This window comes from Silene latifolia, chromosome 3 (genome assembly GCF_048544455.1).
Source record: "Silene latifolia isolate original U9 population chromosome 3, ASM4854445v1, whole genome shotgun sequence".
NCBI classification, from domain to species: Eukaryota; Viridiplantae; Streptophyta; class Magnoliopsida; order Caryophyllales; family Caryophyllaceae; genus Silene; species Silene latifolia.
This window is the reverse complement of record NC_133528.1, coordinates 8,458,246-8,483,641: the sequence shown is the minus strand read 5'-3', so window position 1 is coordinate 8,483,641 and position 25,396 is coordinate 8,458,246. Positions and strand designations below refer to the sequence as shown.

Here is a 25,396-nt window from a genome sequence, read left to right as displayed (position 1 = left end):
GCTCCATCAAGAGCCTAGCGCCGTCGCATCACCCCAAGTAGTAGACGCCACGGCAGTCACCCCAAGAGGTTTGATGCCGTCGCGAGCGCTCCAAGTGGTAGACGCCACGTAACACGCTATCAAGAAACAGACGCCGCTCACACTCTTTGTCATACCGACAAGAGCGGCGGGTCTGTCAAAAAATTAGCGCCGTCGCAGTCACCCCAAGTAGTAGACGCCACGGCGGTCACCCCAAGAGGTTTGATGCCGTCGCAGTCACTCCAAGTGGTAGACGCCACGTAACACGCTATCGAGAAATAGACGCGCTCACACTGTCATACCGACAAGAGCGAGCGGTCTCCATCAAGAGCCTAGCGCCGTCGCAGTCACCCCAAGTAGTAGACGCCACGGCAGCCACCCCAAGAGGTTTGATGCCGTCGCAGTCACTCCAAGTGGTAGACGCCACGTAACACGCTATCAAGAAATGACGCCGCTCACACTGTCATACCGACAAGAGCGGCATTCTCTGTCAAGAAACCAGTCTTGCTCACACTTTGTCAATCCGACAAGAGCGGCAATCACCCTCGTAAGGCGGATACCATGACGATTACGGCCATCGCACACTACACTCGCAAAAACAGACGAAGTGTCTTGGAAGCGTTGAAACACAGGTTGAGATACGCACTTAAAACGGCCACGCCAAGCCGAGGCGGAAACAAAAGGGGCGCTCAATTAGGAATACGGGAAGACAATTCGACAAAGATGAGATAAAGACCTCGGCCAAGCCGAAGGCGAAAGAAACGAACCATTATTAGAAGATAAGTTACAAATTACAAGTGAGAAGAATACGGACGACGGCCGCCCCCATAGGGATAAGCCGAAACACAACCTACCGAGGTTGTACAAAAAGAAGACAAAAACTACTATTATGTTCACGTACAAAGAGATAACGGGAGGAAGGGGTGAGTAATCGGCCCCGGACAAACCGGTAAGCAGATCTGTCAGAAACTTGTTCTCACCAAGCAACACATGGTAACATGTGAGGAGCTGAAACAGATCTGCTGTAAACTTGTTCTCATCAAGCCGCATCTTCTTCTACGGCGGGCAACCCAAAGAGACTATTCTAGCGCCTCGGCCTCGGCTTCGGCGGCCTCACCGCCCTCATCCTTTCGGCTTCTTCCTTAGCCACCCGAGCCCTCTCGAAGAGTCGCTTTCTCGGCCGCCGCCTCCCTCTCCGTCTTTGCCTTCACCGCCTCCTTGGCCTCCTCCACCGCGGCTTTCTCCTTAGCCTCGAGCTTGTCATCAAGCAACGCGTCGAACCCGCCCCACGGAAGGAACCATCAAGAGGGAAAAGCTCCCGATAACTTCCCTAGCAAAGATCTTCGGCCAAATCCGGAACTTGGCGCACGATTTGGGAAGCATGTCGGTTTGCGATCTCGATGTCCGCCTCCTTCTGCTTGATGACGGCATCTCTGCCCCGAACCACCTCCGCCCGAGCCTTAAACAGTCCCGGGACTCGTTCCTCTCGCTTAAGGTAGAGGTCGGCGCGCCCGAGCGAGCTCACATTTCCTCGCCTGATTCAGCCTTCAAAGCGCCGCAGCCTCGCTTTAGCCCTCTCAGCAAGGACCTCCTTTTCAGCGTCCTCCCTAAGTTTTCTCTCGGCCAAGAGCGTTTTCTCAGCTTCTACCCCGAGCCTCTGTTCATTAAGGAGACCCAACTTCGCCGCTGGCAGCCCACCGCTTAGTGGCATTACGCTCATGAACAGCCCCGAGCCACGGCCTTCTCTTGCTCCCCGAGACGAGCAAATGTAGCCACGTTCCACCTCGCCGGCTCCCCTAATAAGCTTCGTGCCCTCCTCTATAAGCTCGGAGACGGAAGCCTTCTGGGATGAAGGGACGATGGTGGCAATTTGGCCACTAGCCTGCGGCTGGGAGACGAAAGCCTTCTGGGATGAAGGGTTGACGGTGGTGCCTTGATCACCAACCTGTCCAGAGGACCCCACCGCCTGCTGCCCAACGTGAGCAATAGCCGACCGCGGCTGATCTGCAGGAATTCAATTAAAACATCAGTATCAACACCGACTTATCAGAAACACCTAATGGTTCGGCTAAATTTAGGCCACAAGCCAGATAGGTACCATGTTTGGGTTTCTTGGCCGGAGGAGGCACTTCCTTGCCAGCGGTAGAAGTTGCTCTCTTCCTCCTACAGATAAGAGGAGATCCCTCCGCATCAGAGTCCCCCTCATCGGGAATTTCAACAACCTCCACCTTCTTAGGGGAGGGGATGGGAGGTGGAACCGGTGTCGACACTGTCGCCGCTGAAGGCGTTGTTTTCCGCGTCCGACGCACCACACCGCTAACAACCCTCGCCTGCGCCTCCTCCTTGCTCAAGACCTTTAGCCGCTGTTCCATAAGATCATTCGGCGACACCCTGCGGTCATTGGCTGAAGCCTTGGGATGCAAGTTAGCGACGGTTTTATCTTTGTGCAGCCCCATTCTCCGAAGAAGATCCTCAGATAGGTCCGGTCCAAAGTGGTCTACAAAAGAAACAAAGAGTCAAGAAGAAGAAATGAATCGAGATTCGAAAATAAAGAAACATCAAGAGCGGCGGTGGGCCTCACACCGACCCCACTCACCCCGTGCTAGGGCCGGTATGAGGCCGACATAGCAAAGCGGCTCATCCCGAAGAATGATCTCGTCGGGGAATCCATCTTTTCGGCACCCCACCCTTGTCCACCTCAAAGAGCCTCATGGCCAGCCTCTCATCCTCCTTCAGATGGACCCTGCTAGCATCCATTTTAAGACGCTTCCGAGTGACCCATCTGTCATGCTCCGCCCTAGTCTCACACCGCAAATTAACCCGATCTTTGGAAGGAACGGGCGCGGATAGTCATTCGGCACTTTAACATATACCCACCGACCCCGCCAAATTCTTGCAAGAAGAGAGTTTGTCAACGAGAGACGTAACCCCGCTTTCGGTTTGTACGCTATACCATCCAACGCGGCCAGGGAGTGACGGTTTGAGATGATGAAGACGGCGGAATAAATCCACCGTCGAGCCTCTCCCTTAAAAAGACAAAGCCGATTTAAAACCAATTATGGTCCTCATGGCCAGCGGGTGCGATTGGGCGGCAAAGAACGTTCATGGCTCTAATTATGGCCACAACGTACCCATTCAATGAAACCGGAGCCCGTACTCCAAATGCCGCAGTACACGCCAAGATGGCCCGCGGAGGGCAAGATACAAATGACCCTCCCCGGGATAACGATTTCGTATCCCCTACCAAAGAAAAAATGATCCTCGAAAAGTTTCCCGCCGGAACAACGGGCAAGCTTACGGGACCAAGCACGATCAAGGCGGATCTTACAGACATAGCCGTGATCCATGACGTACCGTCTCCCCTCACTAGGGCGAGACCTTTCCATATCATCACCAAAATCATCACCAAGATCACCAAAAGAGTCGAATCCTCCCATTCCTCCGAATTTGAGGATCAACTTCGAGAGAAGCGGACCTAGGACCCCCGACGCAGTTTACTAGGCCCAAGATCGTGAGAAGACATGGTTCACAACAAATTATTAGCAAGGAAAATAAAGAGTTTGCTTGTTTACCTTAAAGAAAAACACTCACCGGATCAAATACTCCGAAGATTAAGAAGAAGAAAACCCTTGAAAGTTTGGAGAGATGAAGATTTTAGAAAAAATTTTTGAAAATAAAATGAAGGCCAAAATCACTTTAATAACTACCCTATTTATAGAGAAAAGCCCATGAAGAAGGACCAATCAGGGCACAGACCCATGAAGCGTCAACCAATCAAAGAAACACACACGTGTCAAGCATGCAACCGCGGGATGTCAATCGTCGCAACAGTTGAATGTCAATCAACGCAACAGTGACCAAGCGTCTTCAACACGCCTATTCACATCTCTTCGACTTGTTCATCTCCCTCAAACAAATCCCTAGGTATCCAAGATCCGCGGCTACCGATCAACCAAGCCAGAGTACCCGGTAAATGGGGCAATCAAAATCAACCGCACTCTCGCCCTGGTCCCGGCCAAATAATATAGTCATTCTTTTTCCACATCGGATGCCCTTTACGCATCCATGTGGAGGGGGGATATGGTATATGGTGCGGCCTAACAAGAGCCACGCCGATGCACAAGGAGACACCGATACAGAAAGATTTTCGAAATTTACTTAGTGCAGAATATATGCTCAGCATACATCGGAGCCCATACCACGGCATAGACTACGGCTGGGGCAAATTGATGGGGCATATTCTCGCACCGCCGACCAAGTCAACACACCGAGCAAGGTCAAGGATATCCACAAAGAAGTCAACGGCTTAGATCGCCCATCGGCACGATAGCCGGGTCTCGGCCAGACACTCGCCAATGGGACACATGTCCGCGTACTCACATCCAAGACCCTCCGCCGGCCTGCCGTAGGTCCATCGGCCGAGGGTAGAACGGTCTTTCCACCTGATAAGCCACTTGGCCACTTGGCCACTACGTGCCAAAAGGTGAAAGCCTATAAATACTCCTCAACCTTCATTGAGGAAAGGATCCCACAACATAACCTAAAATACACTATTCATCTGGTAATATCTCCCTTATCTCTCTACAATACATTCCTAGCCAATTAGTATACAACTTATACCTATAAGTTCACCGACTTGGCGTCGGAGTGGGTACGCTGGCACAAAGCCAAGCCCTCGCCTTCGTTCATTGTTGCAGGAAAGGCCGAGAGAGGCGATAAGAGCGAGAAGGGTTCAACCAAAGACATTATTCTACAAGCCACGGGTGGTAACGATACTTGCTCTGGAATTACACCCGGAACAATAAGATTATCATAAGGTGGGGTGATCCCATGATTATAAATAGGATTTATCCTTGGAACTTAGGTATCACAACAAATATGTTGAATCTCTCAAAGTATACTTATTATATAAGAGACTTTAAACATAATCTTGAATTAAATGTTAAATTTTTAAAGTTGTAACATTTTTTTAGGTGGGAGAAAGATCGATAAAATGGTTAATATTATAACGGAAATTTTTCATGGTACCCTCGAATTTTGTTAGATTACACATAATACCCCTAATTTTAAGTTTGTACATATAATACCCTTGTGTTTACTTTTTTCATAACGTCGTTACTCCTATGAGTAACTTGAGTAATTGAGCATGCCATGCTATTTGTGTTTTGTTATTTAGGTATTCAATGTTAGTTTATTAAATAAAATTTGGATTTAAGAATTAGATGATGAAGTGTTTGTGTACTAGATAACAAAAGAAAAAGGGGTCAAAAGTCATAGGAGCAATGACGTTATGACGGAAGTTGTCAAATGGTATTCTGGGAAAGAAAAAGGTGAACACAGGGGTACCATTTGTAGAAACTTAAAATTAGGGGTACCATGTGTAATCTATCAAAGTTCAAGGTTACCATGAGAAATTTCCAATATTATAATGATATACTTAATTAAATTTTCATTTAAAAGAGAGAGATATCCGTACCAATAAAACAATAAAGGAGGTATTATATTTTAATTGTTATTTTATTGCCACGCCATCAAACTTAACGTCTATTTAACAAATTTTTACATTAGGGGTACCATGGGCAAAAAAATGGAACCTCAAGGATACCATAGGCTGATTCTTAAAAGTAGGGGTAACATGGAAAATCTGACAAAATTAAGGGGTACCACGGAAATTTCCGTATCTCAATTATGATAAAAATGAAAAAAAAAAAAAATGTAGAAAAACAATGACAAATATTAATGGAGAGTACTTGATCATATTATTAAATTTAAATATAACTATTAAATATAATGAGTAACAATTAACTGTATTCGGTATTCGGGATCTGGTTGAATGTCGAACTAAGTGCAAAAAAGATGGTGTAATTCTGAGTATGTTATTTGTCCTACATTGAAAAACAATGCGGGTTTGATGATATACTACGTATAAATAGTAGAATTGTCCCACATCAGAAAAATAATCCAAGTTTGGTGAATATATTACTTATAAATAGTAGAATTGTACCACATCGAAAGATTAGTATAAGGTGGGGTGATTATATGATTATAAATAAGAGTTAACCCACGTATATATTAATCTTTTATTTTTTTTTAAAAGAGATATTTTAATAATATGTAAACAAATCATTAGACATATAATGTAAACATTAAACCCTTATGTTTTTTTTTTGCATTATAAATAAGTTAATTACCCCGTTGAAACGCACGGGCATTCAAACTAGTATAATGAATAGGAGGGAGTATATTTTACCAGATAAAAGAAAGGGGAACAATAAATGAAATTGGAGGGAGTATAATATATATCACAAATTCTCATTATAGACGGACATTATCCGTCTATACGTATAGACGGATACCATTTTCCCTCATAAAATACCCATTTGCCATAAAGTGTGAAGCACATGGGGGGTGCCCCACCTTGTCCCCCCTACCCATTTTATTAGAGGTCTTTACCCGTCTGTTCGCCCCACCCGTCTATACCAAGACCTATTGAATATATATAGAGTAGTTGGAAAATGCGGTCAAAATTATGTCATGAAGACCGCAATAAATCAAATACAAAAATATAAAAATTAGGGACAAAAATATAAAAATTAGAGGAAGTTTCGTTTTGGAGACCAGATTAAATTATTGCCTTCATGTTCATCACTAATAATGCCACGTTTCTCCGACCCTTCACAACAATAATAATCTAATAATCAAAATAATATACGTACCACTCTCTCAACTTAGTTACTTGCCTCTCCCACAATTTGCATACCCATTTTTCTTATTCTCATCTTTTCATTTTCTTCCCAATTAGTTCATCACAAAAATTACAAAAAAAACCCAATAAATATGATCAAAGAATATTATACTAGTGCAATAATAATATCATGCATTGCTTTAATTTTGACGTGTGCATGGAAATTACTAAATTGGGCATGGTTGAAACCCAAAAAGCTTGAGAAAAAACTTAGACAACAAGGGCTTAATGGTAATTCATATAAGGTTTTTTATGGTGATTTGAAGGAGACTTTCAAAATGCGTGATGAAGCTCGACAAAAACCAATTCCTTTTACTAATAATGATTATATTACTCGTGTTCTACCTTTTCTTCACCAACAAGTTGCAAAATATGGTTAGTGTTTTCTTTTATTTTTATTTTAGTAAGCTCAGTCGATTAGTACTAAGACTTGATATCAGCCTCTTATATGCCATGCACTTATGAATAGATCTGGCTTTACATATATTTGATAGATGTTCCACTTATGTTAAGCAAATAAGCAGCCAAAGCAATTAAGGGTCGTATAATATCGTGTCTTATAGTAGGGGCAAACGTCTCAATGTAGTTAATATGGTACTGTTGAGACTTGAGAATAACCTTTTACAACAAAGCTTTGCTTTGTATATTTGAACTGAACCATTTGGATTGAATCTGGTTCGAACGACTCACTTGACTTTGACCATCCGTATGTTTTGGTCTTTTTGGGAGATCTCAAGTATGATTTTTTTCAATCATGTATTTTAAGCTCCTCTTCCGTTGCATCTTTCCATTCTTGATGTTTAGAGGTTTTATGATAGTTATTAGGCTCATAAACCGCAACATAACATGAATTCTCTTGGATTGCGACATTTGTCGTACAAATCAACTACAAGACTTTGAATCTGTAGAAGATTCAACTTCATTATATAATTGTATGACTCCTTGAAAGTCAAAGTGAAGTTTGTTGTGTTTTAGGAGAAGTTGGTGGGGACACATATTCAAAAACATCCTCATTTTAATCCTTGTTCCTTGTGATGAATTTTCATCTTCATGTATAAAAACTCCAAGGTGTTAATTGGTTAGGTTTCTCCACCTTGTCTTCTTCCCAATTCCAGTATGAATTTTCATCGACTTCGATAACTCTATAGCTCTACCGTTGACCGACTTTCGAGTCTTCAAGTTAAGAAGACGATAACCTTTAGATTGGGAGCTATAACCCAAAAAGATGCCATGTTGAACCTACTCTTGCATGCAACTTGTGCTTACTTAGGCCCTGTTCTTTTTTGGATTTCAAGTCACTTAATTTAAGTTCATTTCGATCCTATAAGTTTAGTTCGATTCGATCCTATAAGTTCGATTCGAGATCTAATAAGTTCGATTCGATTCGATCCTACCTATAAGTTCGATTCGATTCGATTCGAGATCCTATAAGTTCGATTCGATCCTATACCTCACTTAATTTAAGTTAACTTCGATCCTATAAGTTAAGTTCGATTCGATTCGAGATCCTATAAGTTCGATTCGATCCTATAAGTTCGATTCGATTCAGATCCAATAAGTTCGATTCGAGATCCTATAAGTTTAGTTCGATTCGATCCTATAAGTTCGATTCGATTCGGATCGATATAGTTTCACCAAAAGAACAGGGCCTTACTAGAGGAGCACGTCTGTAACACAAACGCTTGTGATTTGTCTTTTCATTTTATTCTTTTCATGCTACAACCTTTATGCTTTCGTTTCCAATCGAAATTGTTGTAACTATTTCTACTACTAAAAGGGTTATTGCTATGATTTATTGTCACATTAGTGTCGTTATTTGCGTACTGCACTGTGTTTCGACACTCGTATATATTAATTATCACGATACTAGGAAGCTCTTCAAGCTAAAAAAAAAAAAAAACATAATGTTTGAATATCATCAAGTATCGGCACTTTTCTAGTCAAAAGACTCAAAACCATGCACATTTTTGATATTAAAGTTGAATGGTGATCATAATCATTTTAGAGAATATATTATCGTTAAATTATCGATCTTGTTTATGTTAAGATAATATTCTGCAACGGAAGGCAAAGTGAACATTGTGTTACATGGTTGTAGGTCAAAATTGCTTTACATGGTCGGGCCCTGTTCCGGTTATAAACATTACTCAACCGGAGCTAATAAGGGAGGTTTTCTCTAGGATGAATGAGTTTCCGAAGGTGAAAAAGAACCCGCTTGCTCGATTACTTGTCCCTGGCCTTGTAAGACTTGAGGGCGAGAAATGGGCAATGCATAGGAAGCTTATTAACCCTGCATTCCATATGGAGAAGTTAAAGGTATACACTATACATCTACTTTTGTATTGGCTGTTTTTTCGGCAGTTATTAATTCTAAAATGCTTCAACAATTTTCGTTGCAGCTTATGCTTCCAGCTTTCCATACTAGTGTCACAGAGTTGATTGGTAAATGGGAAAATTCGATGTCTGAAACCGGTTCTATTGAGTTAGATGTTTGGCCGGATATTACGAACTTAACTGCGGATGTTATTTCTCGAGCTGCATTTGGTAGTAGCTTTGAGGAGGGAAGACGGATATTTGAACTTCTCAAAGAACAAACTCAGATGACTGTACGCCTCTTTCAATCTATTTATATACCCGGATGGAAGTAAGTCAAAATTAATCATCGCATTATGTATTTATAGTCGTATTTTAGTTTGTAAATTACGCTAAAATCGATGTTCATGTGGTTTTATTAGATATGTGCCCACAAAGAATAACAGGCAAATGAAAAAGATCAATGAGGACATCCAAGGTTTATTGATAGGAATAATCAACAAGAGGAAGAAAGCGATGGATGGCGGAGAAGCTGCTAAGAATGACTTGTTGGGGATATTAATGGAGTCAAATTTCAAGGAGACTCGAAGCCATGGGAACAAGCGCCTTGCAATGAGTTTCAGGGAAATGATCGATGAGTGTAAGTTATTCTACTTTGCTGGTCAAGAGACCACTTCCGTGTTGCTAGTGTGGACGATGATTTTGTTGAGTAAGCACCAAGATTGGCAAATGAAAGCTCGAGAAGAAATTTTGTCGGCATTTGGAAAGAACCTACTACCGGATGTTGATGGTGTAAACCATCTGAAATCGGTGAGTTATGGTTCAAAATTCCTCCCTTTTGATTAATCAGTAAGGTTGCCAGGATTCGAACTCGTGACCTATGGTCACGTTGACTCTGATACCATGATAGATGAACCATCAGGCCCAACTATTATATTTATTCCTTATTATTGATATCCCTATGCCAGTGCTGTCGTCATACTAATTACTGAAATGTTCTGTTGATTGACATAGGTGACGATGATACTATACGAAGTGTTGAGATTATATCCTCCAGTGCTCTCAATTTCTCGAAGAATAAATGACCAAGATACAATGCTCGGTAACCTCTGTGTGCCAGAAAGTGGTATGGTGAGCCTGTCGATATACCAAGTTCATCACGATCCTAAACTTTGGGGTGACGATGTGAATGAATTCAAACCAGATAGATTTTCGGAAGGAATTTTGAATGCGACCAAGGAAAACCTATCATTCTTCCCCTTTAATGGAGGGCCAAGAATATGCATTGGCCAAAATTTTGCCCTGGTTGAAGCTAAGATAGCTCTGGCTATGCTTTTACAGCGGTTTTCTTTCGAGCTTTCACCGTCTTACACCCATGCTCCTACCACTTCTTTGATTCTCTATCCCCAATATGGGGCTCACCTCATTGTTCACCGTCTTTGAAGATTGTGCAACTCAGCTTATTCTTAAATATAGAAATGGAATCATGTCAGGACGGTCTTTTTCTAGAATTGAGGACCCCTTAAAAATAACACACTTTATTCAATAAAATATCACAAGTTGTTCGATGAAATAACATACAATTCATTTTTAAAATAAACAGTTTTATTAAAGTGACGCTAAACATGCTCAAATTCTCATCATATTGAGCAATTATGATTAGCTCATTTCAAAACGGGTCAATGTAGATTAGGTTCAAAGTTTGACTGAAATTACCTTAATTTAATTCATACTTCGACGGCCACTATCAGTCTATAGCTATAGACGGATAGTAGCCCTTTCACAAAATTAAAGTGGGAGAGCAAGTTGGGTTATCCATTTTCTACCAACTTGCACTACCTACTTTTATTTGTAAGAGGAACACTATCCGTCTATAGTTATAGATGGATAGTGTTCATCTATAATGAGAATTTGTGCTTCTAATCTCATTTCAATTTTGCAATTTGGTCTTTCAAATATCACGATAGATCATTCGAGTAGAGTTAGGTTCGTTTTTCGTGGTCTACCCTGTTCTAGTACCATAATAAATAAACAGTAAGTCTCCTTTTGATAGGTATATCTGTTATAAGCTTGTAACGTTTCAAATATATTAAAAAGAAAAAATCAGAATACCTAAAAAATTATAAATGACTTATTTTTATCTATTCAAGTGGGTTATATTTGACCATTACAAGCTTGTGACGAATATTGGAATTTTTGATAAACAAATTACTTCCATATATATTGGTCGACTATATATATGACACGTTGGTCCATGCAAAATAATCTAATCTATAAGGAACTACTACTCCCTCCACTTCTTCTTTCTAAATTTTTGGTCTTTTTTTCCAAATTTCTTCCCAATTAAATCACAAAAAAAATCTAAAAACCCAAATGAATATGATGAAACAATATTATGTTATTTCAATAATAATATCATGTATTGCATTAATTTTGATAGTAGCATGGAAATTACTAAATTGGGCATGGTTGAAACCTAAGAAGCTTGAGAAAAAACTTAGAGAACAAGGGCTTAATGGTAATTCATATAGGCCTTTATATGGAGATTTAAAGGATACCTTTAAAATGCGTGATGAAGCTCGTAAAAAACCAATACCTTTTACTAATGATTTTATTACTCGTGTTCTTCCTTTCCTTCATCAACATGTTGATAAATATGGTTAGTATTTCTTTAATCTTTTTTTTTGGTTTAATTCGCAATTAATTAATTAATTGTCTTTTTATTATAGAGTACTACGGAGTATGTATTAACTGTTAAGTAAGATATCCCCGTCTATAATGAGGATTTGTGTAAGTATAGTAGTTTATAGATGTTAGTTAGGCTAGCTGATAAAATCACGAGTCACAAAGGATGATAGTTATGATCTGAGTAACTGAGAGTTCAATAGCCGTCAGCATAATATTCGCCCCTCCATAAAAATAGGGTAGGATTATGTTTGGCAATGTATTTCATTAGCAATTGATCAAAATAATAGTGTTTGATAAATAACATTTCGGCTTATATAAAAAAGTTAGTCCAAGTCAATTTTTAAAACAAAATACAGTAGGTTATTATATTTTGGTTCACTTTCATCTCGAGTTTTTATGTTAGTTATCTTTTCATGATTTCATCTAATTTACTAAAAATATAATTTATTATATTTTGTACTAGAAGACAATATTAAAGGGGACAAAACAGTTATTATTGTGGTATGATTGTATGTACGGAACTACAACCATTGTTATTATTATGGTTTATAAATCGCCAAATCGGTCTTTAGGGATAATTATTGCTAACCACTCCGTATAATATTGAGATTTTATTCAACTGTTTATGTTTAGGTTTTGAATTTAATTATTCATCTGATCTGATGTATAAGTCTGATGTTGACGCCTACATGCATTAACTATTGATTTAAAAAAAAATGAGATGGCGTCCGAAAGAATACAAAGCCACAAACTGATACGATTCAAAGTATATTGGCGTAATCAAGATTTGTAGTAAGGGATGAAATTCTTTAAGGAAAAACTAATAGTACTTTAAAGTAAACTAAAACATTACAGTTGAAATTTTCAACTAAAAGTTACCTATTCATGGTCTAGGCATCGCCGGCACCTGGACCGTCGTGCGTGCGTGGGCCATTGACGTGTCTTGAGGCGACCTACTACTCCGTACAATTGAGGAATTTTGGAGGTTTTTGGCTGTTGGCCCACCCTGCAGGCCCACAATATATGGACACAACCCATTCTCCCTTTTACTTTATGTTTTCTACTACGGGGGTGCCCGAGGGTCACCCACCGTACTGACCCATGAGCCGTCGGTAGGGCACGCGGGTGGGGCCTAGACACGGTTATTTGTATGTTCATAAGGCCTTCAAACGGCCCGAGGCCCCGAGCGTGATATGCCCATGAGATGTCAGTGGGTCGTGTCATCGAAATAAGACCTTGGCACGGCCTATCGTGTTGGCCGTGCAAAATCCCGTGTCATGCCATAATGAGTCATGGTTCGTGTTAGGGCGTGCCGGCCACGTGCTCATTTCCATCTCTAAGCACACCCTTATTATCAACTCTCACTTAACAATTAAGAGACCATTGTCGAATGTCGGTTTTTGTTAAATAGATTGGGAGCCGATAATTAGTAGTAGTACCATGGTCGAATGTCATTTTAAGAGACCAAATAATTTTGTTATCAAAGATTGAGCAATAAACATTGTTTTGTACATGGTTATAGGTCAAAACTGTTTTACATGGATGGGCCCTGTTCCGGTTATAAACATCACTCAACCGGAGCTAATAAGGGAGGTATTCACTAGGATGAATGAATTCCGAAAGCCTAGCACAAACCCACTTATTCGATTACTTGCTCCTGGACTTGTAAGCCTTGAGGGCGAGAAATGGGCCATGCATAGGAAGCTTATTAACCCTGCATTCCATATGGAAAAGTTAAAGGTAGCTACTCCTTGGATTTGTAAGTATATAGTACTCTTTAGTTGTTTTTTCAAATTTTTTGACTCAAATGCTTCCAAAACGACGCAGCTTATGCTTCCAAAGATTCCGTGGTAGTGTCACGAGTTGATCGACAAATGGGATAATTTGATGTCGGAAATCGGTTCTCATTGAGTTAGATGTGTGGCCGGATATTATGAACTTAATCTGCAGATGTTATCTCGCGAGTCGCTTTTGGTAGTAGCTTTGTGGAAGGAAGAAGGATATTTGAACTTCTCAAGGAACAAACTCTAATCACTATACGCCTCGTTCAATCCGTTTATATACCTGGATGGAGGTAAGTTATACGAATCACGGCATATATATTGTGTAAATTGGTTTGTGAATTACGCTTAACTAGGTTTGGTTCCCGCTATGCTCGGGCTACCTTTATCTACCATTTAAATTTTATTTTCTATGAAATGTGATTCGCTAAATTTGGTTAACATATACATTTACAATTTATATCTTGAAATTACGATGAAATGTAAAATTATGAGACACGTTCACCACTCCCGTTGTTAATAGTATTACTTTCACTACATCCCCTGTTAATACTATTAGGTTTACTGCTTACTCCTGCTATTTTTACGGTTAATCCGTTAGTTTTGTCAAACTCATATATTTAAATAAATTAATTTCATAATCCACTTTTTTCATTTGCCCCCTCCCCTGAATCCCCCTCCGTCATGTATTGTAATAATGCCCTTGCTGCTCATTTGACACCGAAAAAAATATTGTTCTAGATATGTGCCAACAAAGACGAACAGACAAATGAAAAAAGTGGATGATGAAATTCAAAGTTTACTTAAAGGAATAATTGACAAAAGGAAGAAGGCAATGGATGCCGGGGAAGCGGCTAAGGATGACTTGTTGGGGATACTATTGGAGTCCAATTTAAAGGAGACTCAAAGCCATGGGCGTAACAAGCGTCTTGCAATGAGTTTCAGGGATATGATTGATGAGTGTAAGTTGTTTTACTTTGCCGGTCAGGAGACCACTTCTGTGTTAATAGTGTGGACGATGATTTTGCTTAGCAAGCACCAAGATTGGCAAACGAAAGCCCGAGAAGAAATTTTGTCTGTATTTGGACATAACCTACCGGATGTTGATGGCGTAAACCATCTAAAGTCGGTGAGAAAATTGGTTTTCGTTCTTGTTTATGTACCTTGTTTATTTTGGTGTTGGCCAGAAGTATTTTCTACCGATAATAGGAGAGAATATTGCTAATTTACTGTAAATGTTGTCGTGTTTGCATAGGTGACGATGATACTATACGAAGTGTTGCGATTATATCCTCCGGTGCTTACAGTTTCTCGACGGGTATATGACCATGATACAATGCTAGGTAACCTGTGTGTACCTAAAGGTGCTTCGGTTGGTCTATCAATATACCAAGTGCACAAGGATCCGAATCTTTGGGGTGACGACGTGATGGAATTCAAACCAGATAGGTTTTCGGAAGGTATTTTAAAGGCAACCAAGGGGAATCTATCATTTTTCCCTTTTTCTGGAGGGCCAAGAATATGCATTGGCCAAAATTTTGCCCTGATTGAAGCTAAGATTGCAGTAGCTATGCTTTTACAGCGGTTTTCCTTCGAGCTATCACCATCTTACACCCATGCTCCTACCACTTCGATACTTCTTCGACCCCAATACGGAGCCCATCTCATCATACGTCGTCTTTGATGATAATGCGTCTCACCTCATCCTACATTGTCTTTGAGGATATGCCTGACTGTGATTAATATACGGAGTAATAGTTTAGAATACCATCGATACACTCTAAATAAGTACTCCGATAATGGTTTGTAGTGAAGTTTACCAATTACTACGGTATTATTATTATTATCTTCAGCTATTCTTGCTTGTGACGAAAAGATGTTCGTGACATCTTACAACCACCTTCTTTTTTAACATTATATATTGTTTGGTTGTGAGACTTTACACTTGTGTCGCGTCATAAATGAGAATTGTTGGACTGTGATTAGTATAATGCCGGAATGTAATTACTATTCTGTATATGTTATTTTATGTACTTCTCTTTAGCAACTTCGACTTTCTGATATGTGGATGTCCAATCCAAATTATAATTGTACTTGTTTCCTCTTGATTTCGAGCAATGTTGTATCATTGAAAAACTTTTGCCGATTCACATTCCATCTATGTTACAGGTTCGATTCTCCATCCCCTCCAAATCCCTCTATCTAGACAATGTTAAAAGATCGAGACGATGTCGAGTGTCACAAGGAAGTCATCACCTAATGACTAGGTTATTAGTAGACCTGTCAAACGGGTCGGGTGGGTCGGGTCGAATACGGGTTGGGTCAGGTACGGATTGGGTCATACGGGTCACGGGTCGGGTTAGGGTCAAAATACGGGTCAAGAAATAATTTCTATGCCTTTTTTAATCGATTTTTTTAATTAAAAAAATAATTTTTAAAAACGTAAAACATATTTAAAATTAATATTTTAATCTTCAACATTTACATTAATTATATCGACACAATTATTAAAATAAAGCTTTTTTAATAATTATTTTATTATTATGTATTATAAAAGTTAGTGAAAATGGTTATTTACCACCTAGTATTTAGCGTATTTTACAAACTACCACCTTGTATTTTGTTTATTACAAATAACCACCTACATTACACTTGATATATCCGAATTCCCACCGTATTTCATTCTCGATCATCATCTTATTCAATACTCGACTCGTTAAGTTTATATACTATAAAAAGACTAAAATACCCTCATTTTAATTCACTCAAAACACATACTAAGCACCTAAAACATCTCGAGACATTAATCACCAACACCCCCAAGTGAATCATTCATCATCATCATCATCATCAAATTGTATTGTCCGACCACCACCAACAACAATAAGAAGAAACTCAAAGCATCGCTTGCCACCGCCGCGTCAATCCTTTCCACACTATCGACCACCACCGAACGATTCTAATCTCTTCTCGGTCAACCACCCAACTCCGCTACCATATAAAAAACCCCACCCTTATCTTCAAAACCTCTACTAAACCTCCCGAAAACCCCACCCAACCAATGAAACCGTCTTGAACCCATAAAAACCCTAGATCTTGGGATTTCATGTGTGGGAAAGGGGATTTCGTGGGATCGGAGCGATGGTGGCGACAAGTTGGAAATCGACTAGGGGTAAGGGAGGTGGCAAATCTGGTTGTGCAATAAGACAAGAGGGGCATAGGTTCGCGGTGCGGAGGGCGATAGAGTAAGGTGGCAATGGTGAAAAAGTTGTCAGTGAAGCTTTGGGGTGACATGGCGATGGCGATGATATGGTGGGAGGGATGATGTACATTGATTGTTAGATTCACTTGATAGACATTCCGTGTACGCATGCCTGACATGTGTCTCTTCGTTGATTGGCTGACGCTTCATGGGCTGCGTTTTGATTGGTCCTCCTTTATGGGCCTTTGCCTATAAATACCAGATCTCTGAAGTGAAATTGGTTAATAATTTCATTCATTCTAAAAAATTTTCTTCTTTCCAAAATTCCAAGTCTTTCCCTCTCTTCCGATCTTCAGAATTTTTACGTCGGCGTAGCACTTTTCTTCAAGGTAAAACGAAAAACCTTTTCAACTTTTTGTTTTGTTTAAGTAATTGTTGTGAACCATGTCTTCTACGATGCCGGTCCCCAAGATGCCGTGCGCCGGGGTTCCCCGTCGCGTTTTGATGAGGAGGAGGCGGTAGCCGCAATTCCGTTAAGGTCGAGGGGCCCTAGGTCTCCTTCCCCCGAAGTTGACCGCAGAGTTCGGAGCAAAGGAAGATGATGTCGATGATGAGGGAAGGAATCCTTCCGGTGCGGAGAGGGCGACAGTCTTGCATCATTACGATGCCTGCACCATCGGCCCCAATCGTGCTTGGACCGATGGGCTCGCCACGCTTCCTGCTCAATTTTTCAAGAGCACTTCTTTTTTGGCAAGGGGTACAACATTGTCATCCCTGGAGAGGGTCGGGACCGTCTGTTGCCCTCCCCCGGGTCACATCGGCGTATATATGAGGCATTTGGAGTATGGTCTCCGGTTTCCTCTCAATATGTACGTCTCTACCATAATTCAGGCGATGAACGTTGCGGGCGCGCAGCTTCACCCTTTGGCCGTTAGAACTATAGTCGGCTTCGTGTGGTCGTGTCGCCGGGGGGTGATCCCAACGGTAAACTTATTCCGCCGAATTCATTTTCTTCGAATGAATGTTCAAGGTGGCCGGGGTGGTATAGCGTCCAGATCGAGCCAGGCTATCTCACCGTGCCTAAGCTCACCTCTTGCAAGGGCTGGAAGGAACGGTGGGTGTATGTCGAGGTCCCGGATGATTATCCGTTGCCTCGGTCTTTTCAAAGACCACGTTAACTTGCGGTGCGAGAGCAAAGGGGAGCGTGAGAAGATGATCCCCAAGGGCAAGAATAAGATGGACGCCGCGAATGTCTATCTTAATGAGGACGAGAAGCGAGCACTCGAAGCTTTTCGAGGTCGATGATGATGGGGCGCCGAAGGTTTGGTTGCCCCCGACGCAAGTCATCTTGATGGACGAGCCGCTTTGCTATGTCGGCCTCATACCGCCCTAGCACAGGGGTGAGTGGGGTCGGTGTGAGGCCCATTTCTGCTTTAATGTTTTTCGTTGTTTGTTTCTTGACATGTCCCTTCGTCTAAGTTTTACTTCGTTTCTTTTACGAGCACTTTGGTCCCGTTAAATCCGAGCAACTCCTCGAGAAGATGGGGCTGGACAAAGACGGAAACGTTAAGGAGAAGAATCCGAAGGTCGATGTGCATGACCGCCGTCCGTCGCCTCTCGACCTCTTGAAGGGCTTGGATGAGACGGCGGCCCAGCCAAGGTAGCCGCCTTGCCTCGCCGGGTCCGAAAAGCCAAGTCTACGGCGGCGACGGTGTCAACCTCGCTTCCGCCTCCACCGTGGGTGGAGGTCGTTGACATTGTCGATGGAGAGGATTCCGATCTTTGAGGGATCTCCGCTTAGGCGTAAGAGGAAAAGATCTACCCATGCCACCGATGCTTCGCTTCCGTCGCTCATGTTAATGCCGCGCCGAGGAAACGGGTCAACCGCCAAGAAGAGCAAGCCCTCCGGTGACAGGTCTAACTTGCGGCTCAGATTAGCCGGCTCATTAGATATACCGATGACCGCTCTCCGGTATGTCCATGAACGTTGACGTGGACTCTTTGGTTGAATTTTTGTAGATCAACCGGCGCAGTCTGTCCCAATTACGAGCGGCGAGTTGAGAAGAGGCCTATGCGGACGGCGGGAAAAATGCCGACTCCGTACTCGCGTCGATATCCAACGACCAGCTCACAAAATGGGGGGTACAAGGTGAGCAAGAGGATTGGGATTTGGTCCGATCTGGCCGGCTCTCGTATTAAGGAGCAAGAAAAGGCCTTGGCCGAGACGGGACCGTTGATAGAGCAGCTGAGGCTCGATGTTGTTGCCGCAAAGGGGGTGGCCGGGAAGGCTAAGCTTGACCTCCTTGCCGCACAAGCGCGGGTCGAGGAAATTGAGAAGCTGTTGTCGGCCGAGAAGGCCAAGGTAGAGGCTGCTGATTCTGCCGCCGCCAAGTTGAAGGAGGAACGGGACAGGTACAAGGGCGGCTACGACGTTGTTGTCGCCCAAAGGGAGGAGTCGAAAAGGGCGTATCGGCTCCAAGCGGAGTCGCATAGGGAGACTAGTGCTATCCTTGCCCAAAGGGAGAAGGATATTGAGACGCTTCAAAGCACGATTCTCCCTCGCATGTGTGCTCAGTATAGGGACCTGACCGAAGAGGCTTTCAGGGAGGTGATAGATGAGGTCTATCCGGATGGCTCCTTTCTGTGGACAAAATTTGACGAGCTGTTCGACGATAGGCTCGAGGCTAAAGAGAAGGCTGCGGCGGATAAGGCTGCCGAGGATGTGAGGGCCAAGAAGGAGGAGGAGGCGACCGCTGCAGAGGCGGCCCTTGCAGAGAAGACGAGGGCGGCCAAGGAGGAGTCCGCTAGACTGAAGGCAGCTGAGGATGCTAAGGCTGCTAAGAAAGCTGCGGCGGATAAGGCAGCTGAGGATGCTAAGGCTGCCAAGAAAGCTGAGGATGCTAAGGCTGCCCAGATTGCATCTAAGTCGCTCACCGAGGGTAACGCTGGCGATGGCGGTAAGGGCAAGCGGCAACAGGCATAGGGAGACGGGCGGTCGTCACCAGGCTCACCCGGCGTCTCGGATAGCTTCAGCTATTCGGGGGCCAACTATTAAGCCTTTTCTCCCTGCCATCCTTTTGGCGCTTCAAAGAACCAGTCCGAAACCTTTTGCTTTACTTTTCCTTGTATTTTGTAAGAACTTGGTAGGTAGAGTCTTGGCTTATCCCAAAGGGGACGGCCGTCGTCTGTGTTTCTCCTTCTTGTAACTCGTTATCTTTTTCTTAATGAGAATTTTGCTTGCTTTGCCTCTGGCTGGGCCGAGGCATTTGGTCTACCCCTTCACTTGTCTTCTGGCGTTAATTAATTGAGCGCTTTTCGTTTTTACCTTTGGCTTCAGCCGAGGCGATTTAGAATGCGTATCTCAACCGTGTTTAACGCCTTTAAGCTCGGTCTTAATTTGCCGAGGGCAGTTGCGTTAATTAATTGAGCGCTTTTTCGTTTTTACCTTCGGCTTGGCCGAGGCAGTTAGAATGCGTATCTCAACTGTGTTTAACGTCTTTAAGCTCGGTCTTAATTTGCCGAGGGCGATCGCGTTTCACTCGTCTCTTCCCGGCGATTCGGGCAACGGAGTTTACGTTTTGACCGCCGTTGAACATATGTTAGCATATCGGCTCGTCCCCCCCACTCCCCGTTAAAGGCCGGGATGATCGAGGTTTTGCTCTGTCTGCTTGTGTACATATGTTAGTATGCCTTCTGATTGGGGTGGATTAACACTTTGATGAAAAACTTGGATGACTCCTCATTAGATATGAATATGCATTGGGGTGCCAACAATTGTTTTGGGCAACTCATTTGTTATACAAAGTATTTTCTGAGATTGTCGGTGTTCCAATGGCTCATCAAAGGTACATCTCCCATGTCCGTCGTCCGGTATGTACCCCTCATTTCTTCAACTACCTTGTAGGGACCCTCCCGATTGGCCGTCAACTTGCCATGGATGTTTCCTTTGTTGGTGGCAATGACTTCCTTAGGACCAGATCTCCTACTTTTAAGTCCCTTTTGTGGACTCTTCGGTTGTAGGCCCTTTTCATTCGGCTCGATATACTCGCTAAGTTGAGGCGTGCCGTATCTCGGCTCTCTTCGACCAGGTCCAGGGAGGTTCTTAGGCCTTCCTCGTTTTCATCCGGGTTAAAAGTGGCCGTTCGAATGTTGGCACCGTTGCTTCAATCGGCAGGATCGCCGGACCCGTAGACTAGGTGAAAAGGATCAGACCGTGGCTTCTTTCTCCGTGGTCCGGAGGGACCATAGAACGCCGGGTAGCTCATCGGCCCATCTTCCCTTGAGGTCTTCAACTGTCTTCTTCAAGCCGTTGAGGATCGTTTTATTGGTCAGCCTCCGCCCGTCCGTTGCTCGGGGGTGGCGGACGGAGGAGTATGCAAATTTGATGCCGAGTTCTTCCAACCAGCTCATTATTGTGTCACTCCAAAATTCTCGGCCATGGTCGAACACCATGACTTGGGGTAACCCAAAACGAGTTATGACATTTTCCCAGATCACCTTTCTTACGGCCGCCGCAGTTTTCGCAGGCACTGCCACGGCCTCAACCCATTTGGTGAAGTAGTCGACGGCGACGATTAGGAACTTTCTTCCTCCGGATGCCGTTGGAAATGGCCCTAGTAGATCCATTCCCCACTGTGCAAAGGGAAGGGGATTAAGCACTGTTGCGAGTCTCGGGAAGGTGCGTGTATCACCGGAGCGTGCATCTGACAGTTGTTGCATTTTCTGGTTTTGTTTCTGGAATCTTCAAGCATGGTGGGCCAGAAGTAGCCGGCTCGGAGAGCTTTGTGGGCTAGTGTTCTTGCCCCCATGTGATGACCACGATGCCTTCGTGTATTTCTCACAGATTAGTTCGCATCGGGTGGACCGACACATTTTAGGAGTGGCCTTGTCGCGGACCTCCTATATAACTCTCCTTCAAACACCAAGTACCTTGCTGCGATCCTCTTTATCTTTTGTGAGAGGTTGCGGTCCTCTGGTAATTCATTTGACAGTTTATACCCCTTTATCGGAGTCATCCATGTCGTCTCGGTTTCCACGTCGCACACCATGCCGATGGTTTCGTCAATGCTTTTAGCGTTCTCGATGTCCACCAAAGACGGTTCGGTGATATTCTTTATGGTTGAACCGCCAGCTTTGAGAGAGCGTCGGCCGGTTGTTCTCGGACTGGGGATGTGTCGCATTTTGAATGACTTCAATTTTGAGGTCTCGGCTTTTACCTTTTCCAGGTATCTTACCATCCCACCGTCCCGAGCTTCAGACTCTCCTTCGTATTGGTTAGTCACCAAGAGAGAGTCCATTTTCAAAATGATGTGTTACGCCGGCGGCTCAAGGCTAACTCAACTCCGGTTATCACTGCCTCATATTCGGATTCGTTGTTTGAGGTCGAGAAGGTAAATTTCAAAGCGTACTCGAACTCGTCCCGTTTGGGCCGATGATAAGGATGCCGGCTCCCGAGCCGTTCGTTGTGGAGGATCCATCGGTATATACCTCCCACATGCCGGACACGATTCTTCCCGATACGTGCACTCGGCCAAGAAGTCTCGCCAGCGCGCTTTGCCCTTTATCGAAGGCCTTGGTTTGTATTGAATGCCGAAGCCGGATAGCTCCACCGCCCATTTGATAAGTCTGCCTGATTGTTCGAATTTTTCCAGTGTTTTCTCCAACGGCTGGTCGGTTAAGACCGTCATGGGATGTGCGTCGAAGTAGGGTTTCAACTTCCTTGCGGCAACAACCACGGCAAAGGCGCTTTTTCAATCGGCGGGTAGTTTCTCTCGGCAACAACGCAGTGTATGGGCGATAAAGTATATTGGGTCTTTCTTTGCTTGTTTTCTTCTCGACGACATTACGATCGACCGTGGGTGGCCGAGGTTACTTGCTAAATATAGATATAGCGTTTCCCCCGGCCCGGTGCAGGACAGTGGGAGAGTTTGCGAGATGGGCCTTCGATTGTTTGAAAGCCGTGCTCTGTTCCTCCCCCCCAGCCAGAAGTCTTTATTCCCTTTTAGCACTTTGAAGAATGGGGTGCTCTTGTCGGCCGACCGAGAGATAAAACGGGCAAGGGCCGCCATCCTCCCGGTCAAGATTCATAACCTCTTTGCGATTCCTCGGCTCCGGCAGGTCTAGAATTGCTTGGACTTTCTCCGGATTGGCATCAATTCCCCTGGCGCTAACAAGCACGCCGAGGAATTTGCCGGCCCGGACACCGAAGTTGCACTTTGTAGGGTTAAGCTTCATCTTGTATTTCCTTAGTGAACAAAATGTCTCGTGTAAATCGGCTAGGTGCTCGCCGTCGGACTTGCTCTTGACAATAGCATCGTCGACGTAAGCCTCAATGTTTCGCCCTTTTTGATTTTGGAACACTTTGTCCACCAGTCTTGTGTAAGTCGCGCCGGCGTTTTTCAAACCAAACGGCATCATCTTGTACATGTAGGTGCCGTGTATGGTGATGAATGCGCATTTAGGCATGTCTTCCTCTCGCCATGAATACCTGATGGTATCCTGAAAAGCGTCGAGCGTGCTCGGATTGTGTAGCCTGCCGTTGCGTCTATTAAGCTATCTATCCGAGGCAAGGGGTAGCAATCTTTCGGGCATGCTTTATTAAGTTGCGTAAAATCAACACACATCCTCCACCCCCCTGATGACTTTTTAACCATTACAACATTAGCTAGCCATTCAGGGTATGTACAAGGGATGATAAAGCCTGCCTCTAACAATTTATCAACCTCGGCCTTGATGGCATCCTCCTTTTCGGCCGAGGAATTTCTCATCCTCTCGCTTCACAGTATGGCGGGCGGGGGGGAGTACGTTCGGCTGTGAACGATGACCTCCCGGCTTACACCTGGCATCTCGGCGGCTGAGTACGCAAAGACATCTTTGTTCCTCCTCAGCAGGTCTAGGAGATCGGCCCTGAATTTTGGTTCCAGGCCGACACCGACAGTTACGGTGCGTCCTGGACCGATCTCTATCTGCTCGGTCTCCGCCCCTTCGACCATGCCGACGTGGCTGGTGCTCATCGGTTCGTCCTCCTGTCGTAAGGATGGGTTCTTCCCTTTTTCCTCTTTCTTTGCTACTTTGAAGGATTGCATGTTGCATCCTCTGGCCGATATTTGGACGTTGACCACCTCGTCTTTTTCGTTCTTTGAGACGAGTTTATGAACCTCCCCGCGGTCCGAGACATACATCGTTGTCGGGGCCCGGATGGACATTACAAAGATCGACCTCACTCAGGGTGACACGACCGATGAGAACGTTGTATGCGGATGAGCCGTCGATGACCACGAACTCGGACATCACATTCTTGGCCGCGTCGGACCGGCCGAACATCACCGGTAACTTGATAGACCCCGGGGGACCAAGCTGCCCGGAGAAGGCTGTACAATGGGTTGGTGCATGGGCTAAGGTCCGCAATTTTCGTGCCGAGCCCTAGAAAGCACTCCCTGAACATGATGTTCGTGTAAGCACCCGTGTCAATCAGGCATCTCATGACCAGGTGGTTGGCTATGTCTAAGTGGACTACGAGTGGGTCGCTATGCGGGGCGATGATTCCTTCGTAGTCCTCCTTCCCAATAGTTATGTTTGGGATGTTGGAAGCGCGGCCGCTTTGTAGTGGGCACGAAGTTGACGGCCGATACGATCCGTTCAGTGTGCCGCTTTTTGTGTCCGCGAGCGGATCCGCCGTTCTCGTTTCCCCCGATGACAACATGAATTGTCCCTATCCGTTCAAAGACGGATTTTTCATCCGAGCCACCGGTGTTAGTCTTTTTTAGCCTCCGGCAATATACTTGCCGAGGCTCCCTTTTCGGATCGGCTCTTCAATGGCATTCTTCAAATGCCTAGCGGTCGTTGGTTAAGTGACCGGTGTGGCCGTGGTACTCACAAAGACGGCTCGTGTCACCGTCCCCCTAGGTTTGGGGGCCTTTCCCACTTCTCGCCCCTCGTTTACGCTCGGGAGAAGACCTCGGCGGCCGATACGACCCGGGGGGTGTGATCTTTGTACTTCTTATGGTAGTACGGACCAACTCCCCGCGTCCGCCGGGTTACGCTTCCTGGCGGGCCTGTCGGTCCGCGACCTATTATTGTCACGGCGCCCTTCGTCCGGCTTGTCCTCCCGGTGGCTCTTTCTTTCGAGTGCCGGCCTCGCCGTGGCCTATCCATATTTTGTGATAGTCTTCGACCTTAATGGCCTGGTCGGCCAATTTCTGGCGGACTCAAGGCTCGGGCCACCGCACTTGATGAGCTCGTTTTTCAAGTCCCTCCGGGAGGCCTTTCATCGGTGCGAAGGCCGCTAGTTCGGCTGTTCACTCCCTAATCTGCCGAACCCGGCATCGAACCTCTTCACATAGCTTCGGAGTGACTCGCCTCCCTCTCGCTGATGGTCGGATCCGATGTCTCAACGGCTCTCCTTTTATTGGTAGAGTACTGGGCCAAAAACGCGTCTCTTAGGTCGGAATAGGAGTATACCGACCCATCGGGTAGCCCCTTGTACCAGCTTTGCGCCATTCCAACCAAGGTCGTTGGGAAAATTCGGCACTGACCTCGTCGGGTTGCTCCCACACCGACATGTGAGACTCGAAAGCCTCGGCATGATCGGTTGGGTCGCCCTCTCCTTTGTATGATATAGACGGTAGCTTTAGCTTTGGCGGCACTGGT

General features: G+C 44.4%; 1 protein-coding gene and 1 pseudogene across 1 annotated transcript; both read left to right on the top strand.

Annotated features, from left to right (window-relative positions):
* Positions 1-6,743: 6,743 nt before the first annotated feature.
* LOC141647059 (cytochrome P450 72A397-like) lies at positions 6,744-10,646 on the top strand. Its single transcript, XM_074455094.1, has 5 exons — positions 6,744-7,138; positions 8,862-9,079; positions 9,163-9,407; positions 9,499-9,886; positions 10,091-10,646. The coding sequence occupies exons 1-5, from the start codon at positions 6,856-6,858 to the stop codon at positions 10,517-10,519; spliced, it is 1,563 nt and encodes a 520-aa protein (XP_074311195.1). The 5' UTR covers positions 6,744-6,855; the 3' UTR covers positions 10,520-10,646.
* A 680-nt stretch (positions 10,647-11,326) lies between these two features.
* LOC141647056 (cytochrome P450 72A397-like) lies at positions 11,327-15,441 on the top strand (annotated as a pseudogene).
* Positions 15,442-25,396: the final 9,955 nt, after the last annotated feature.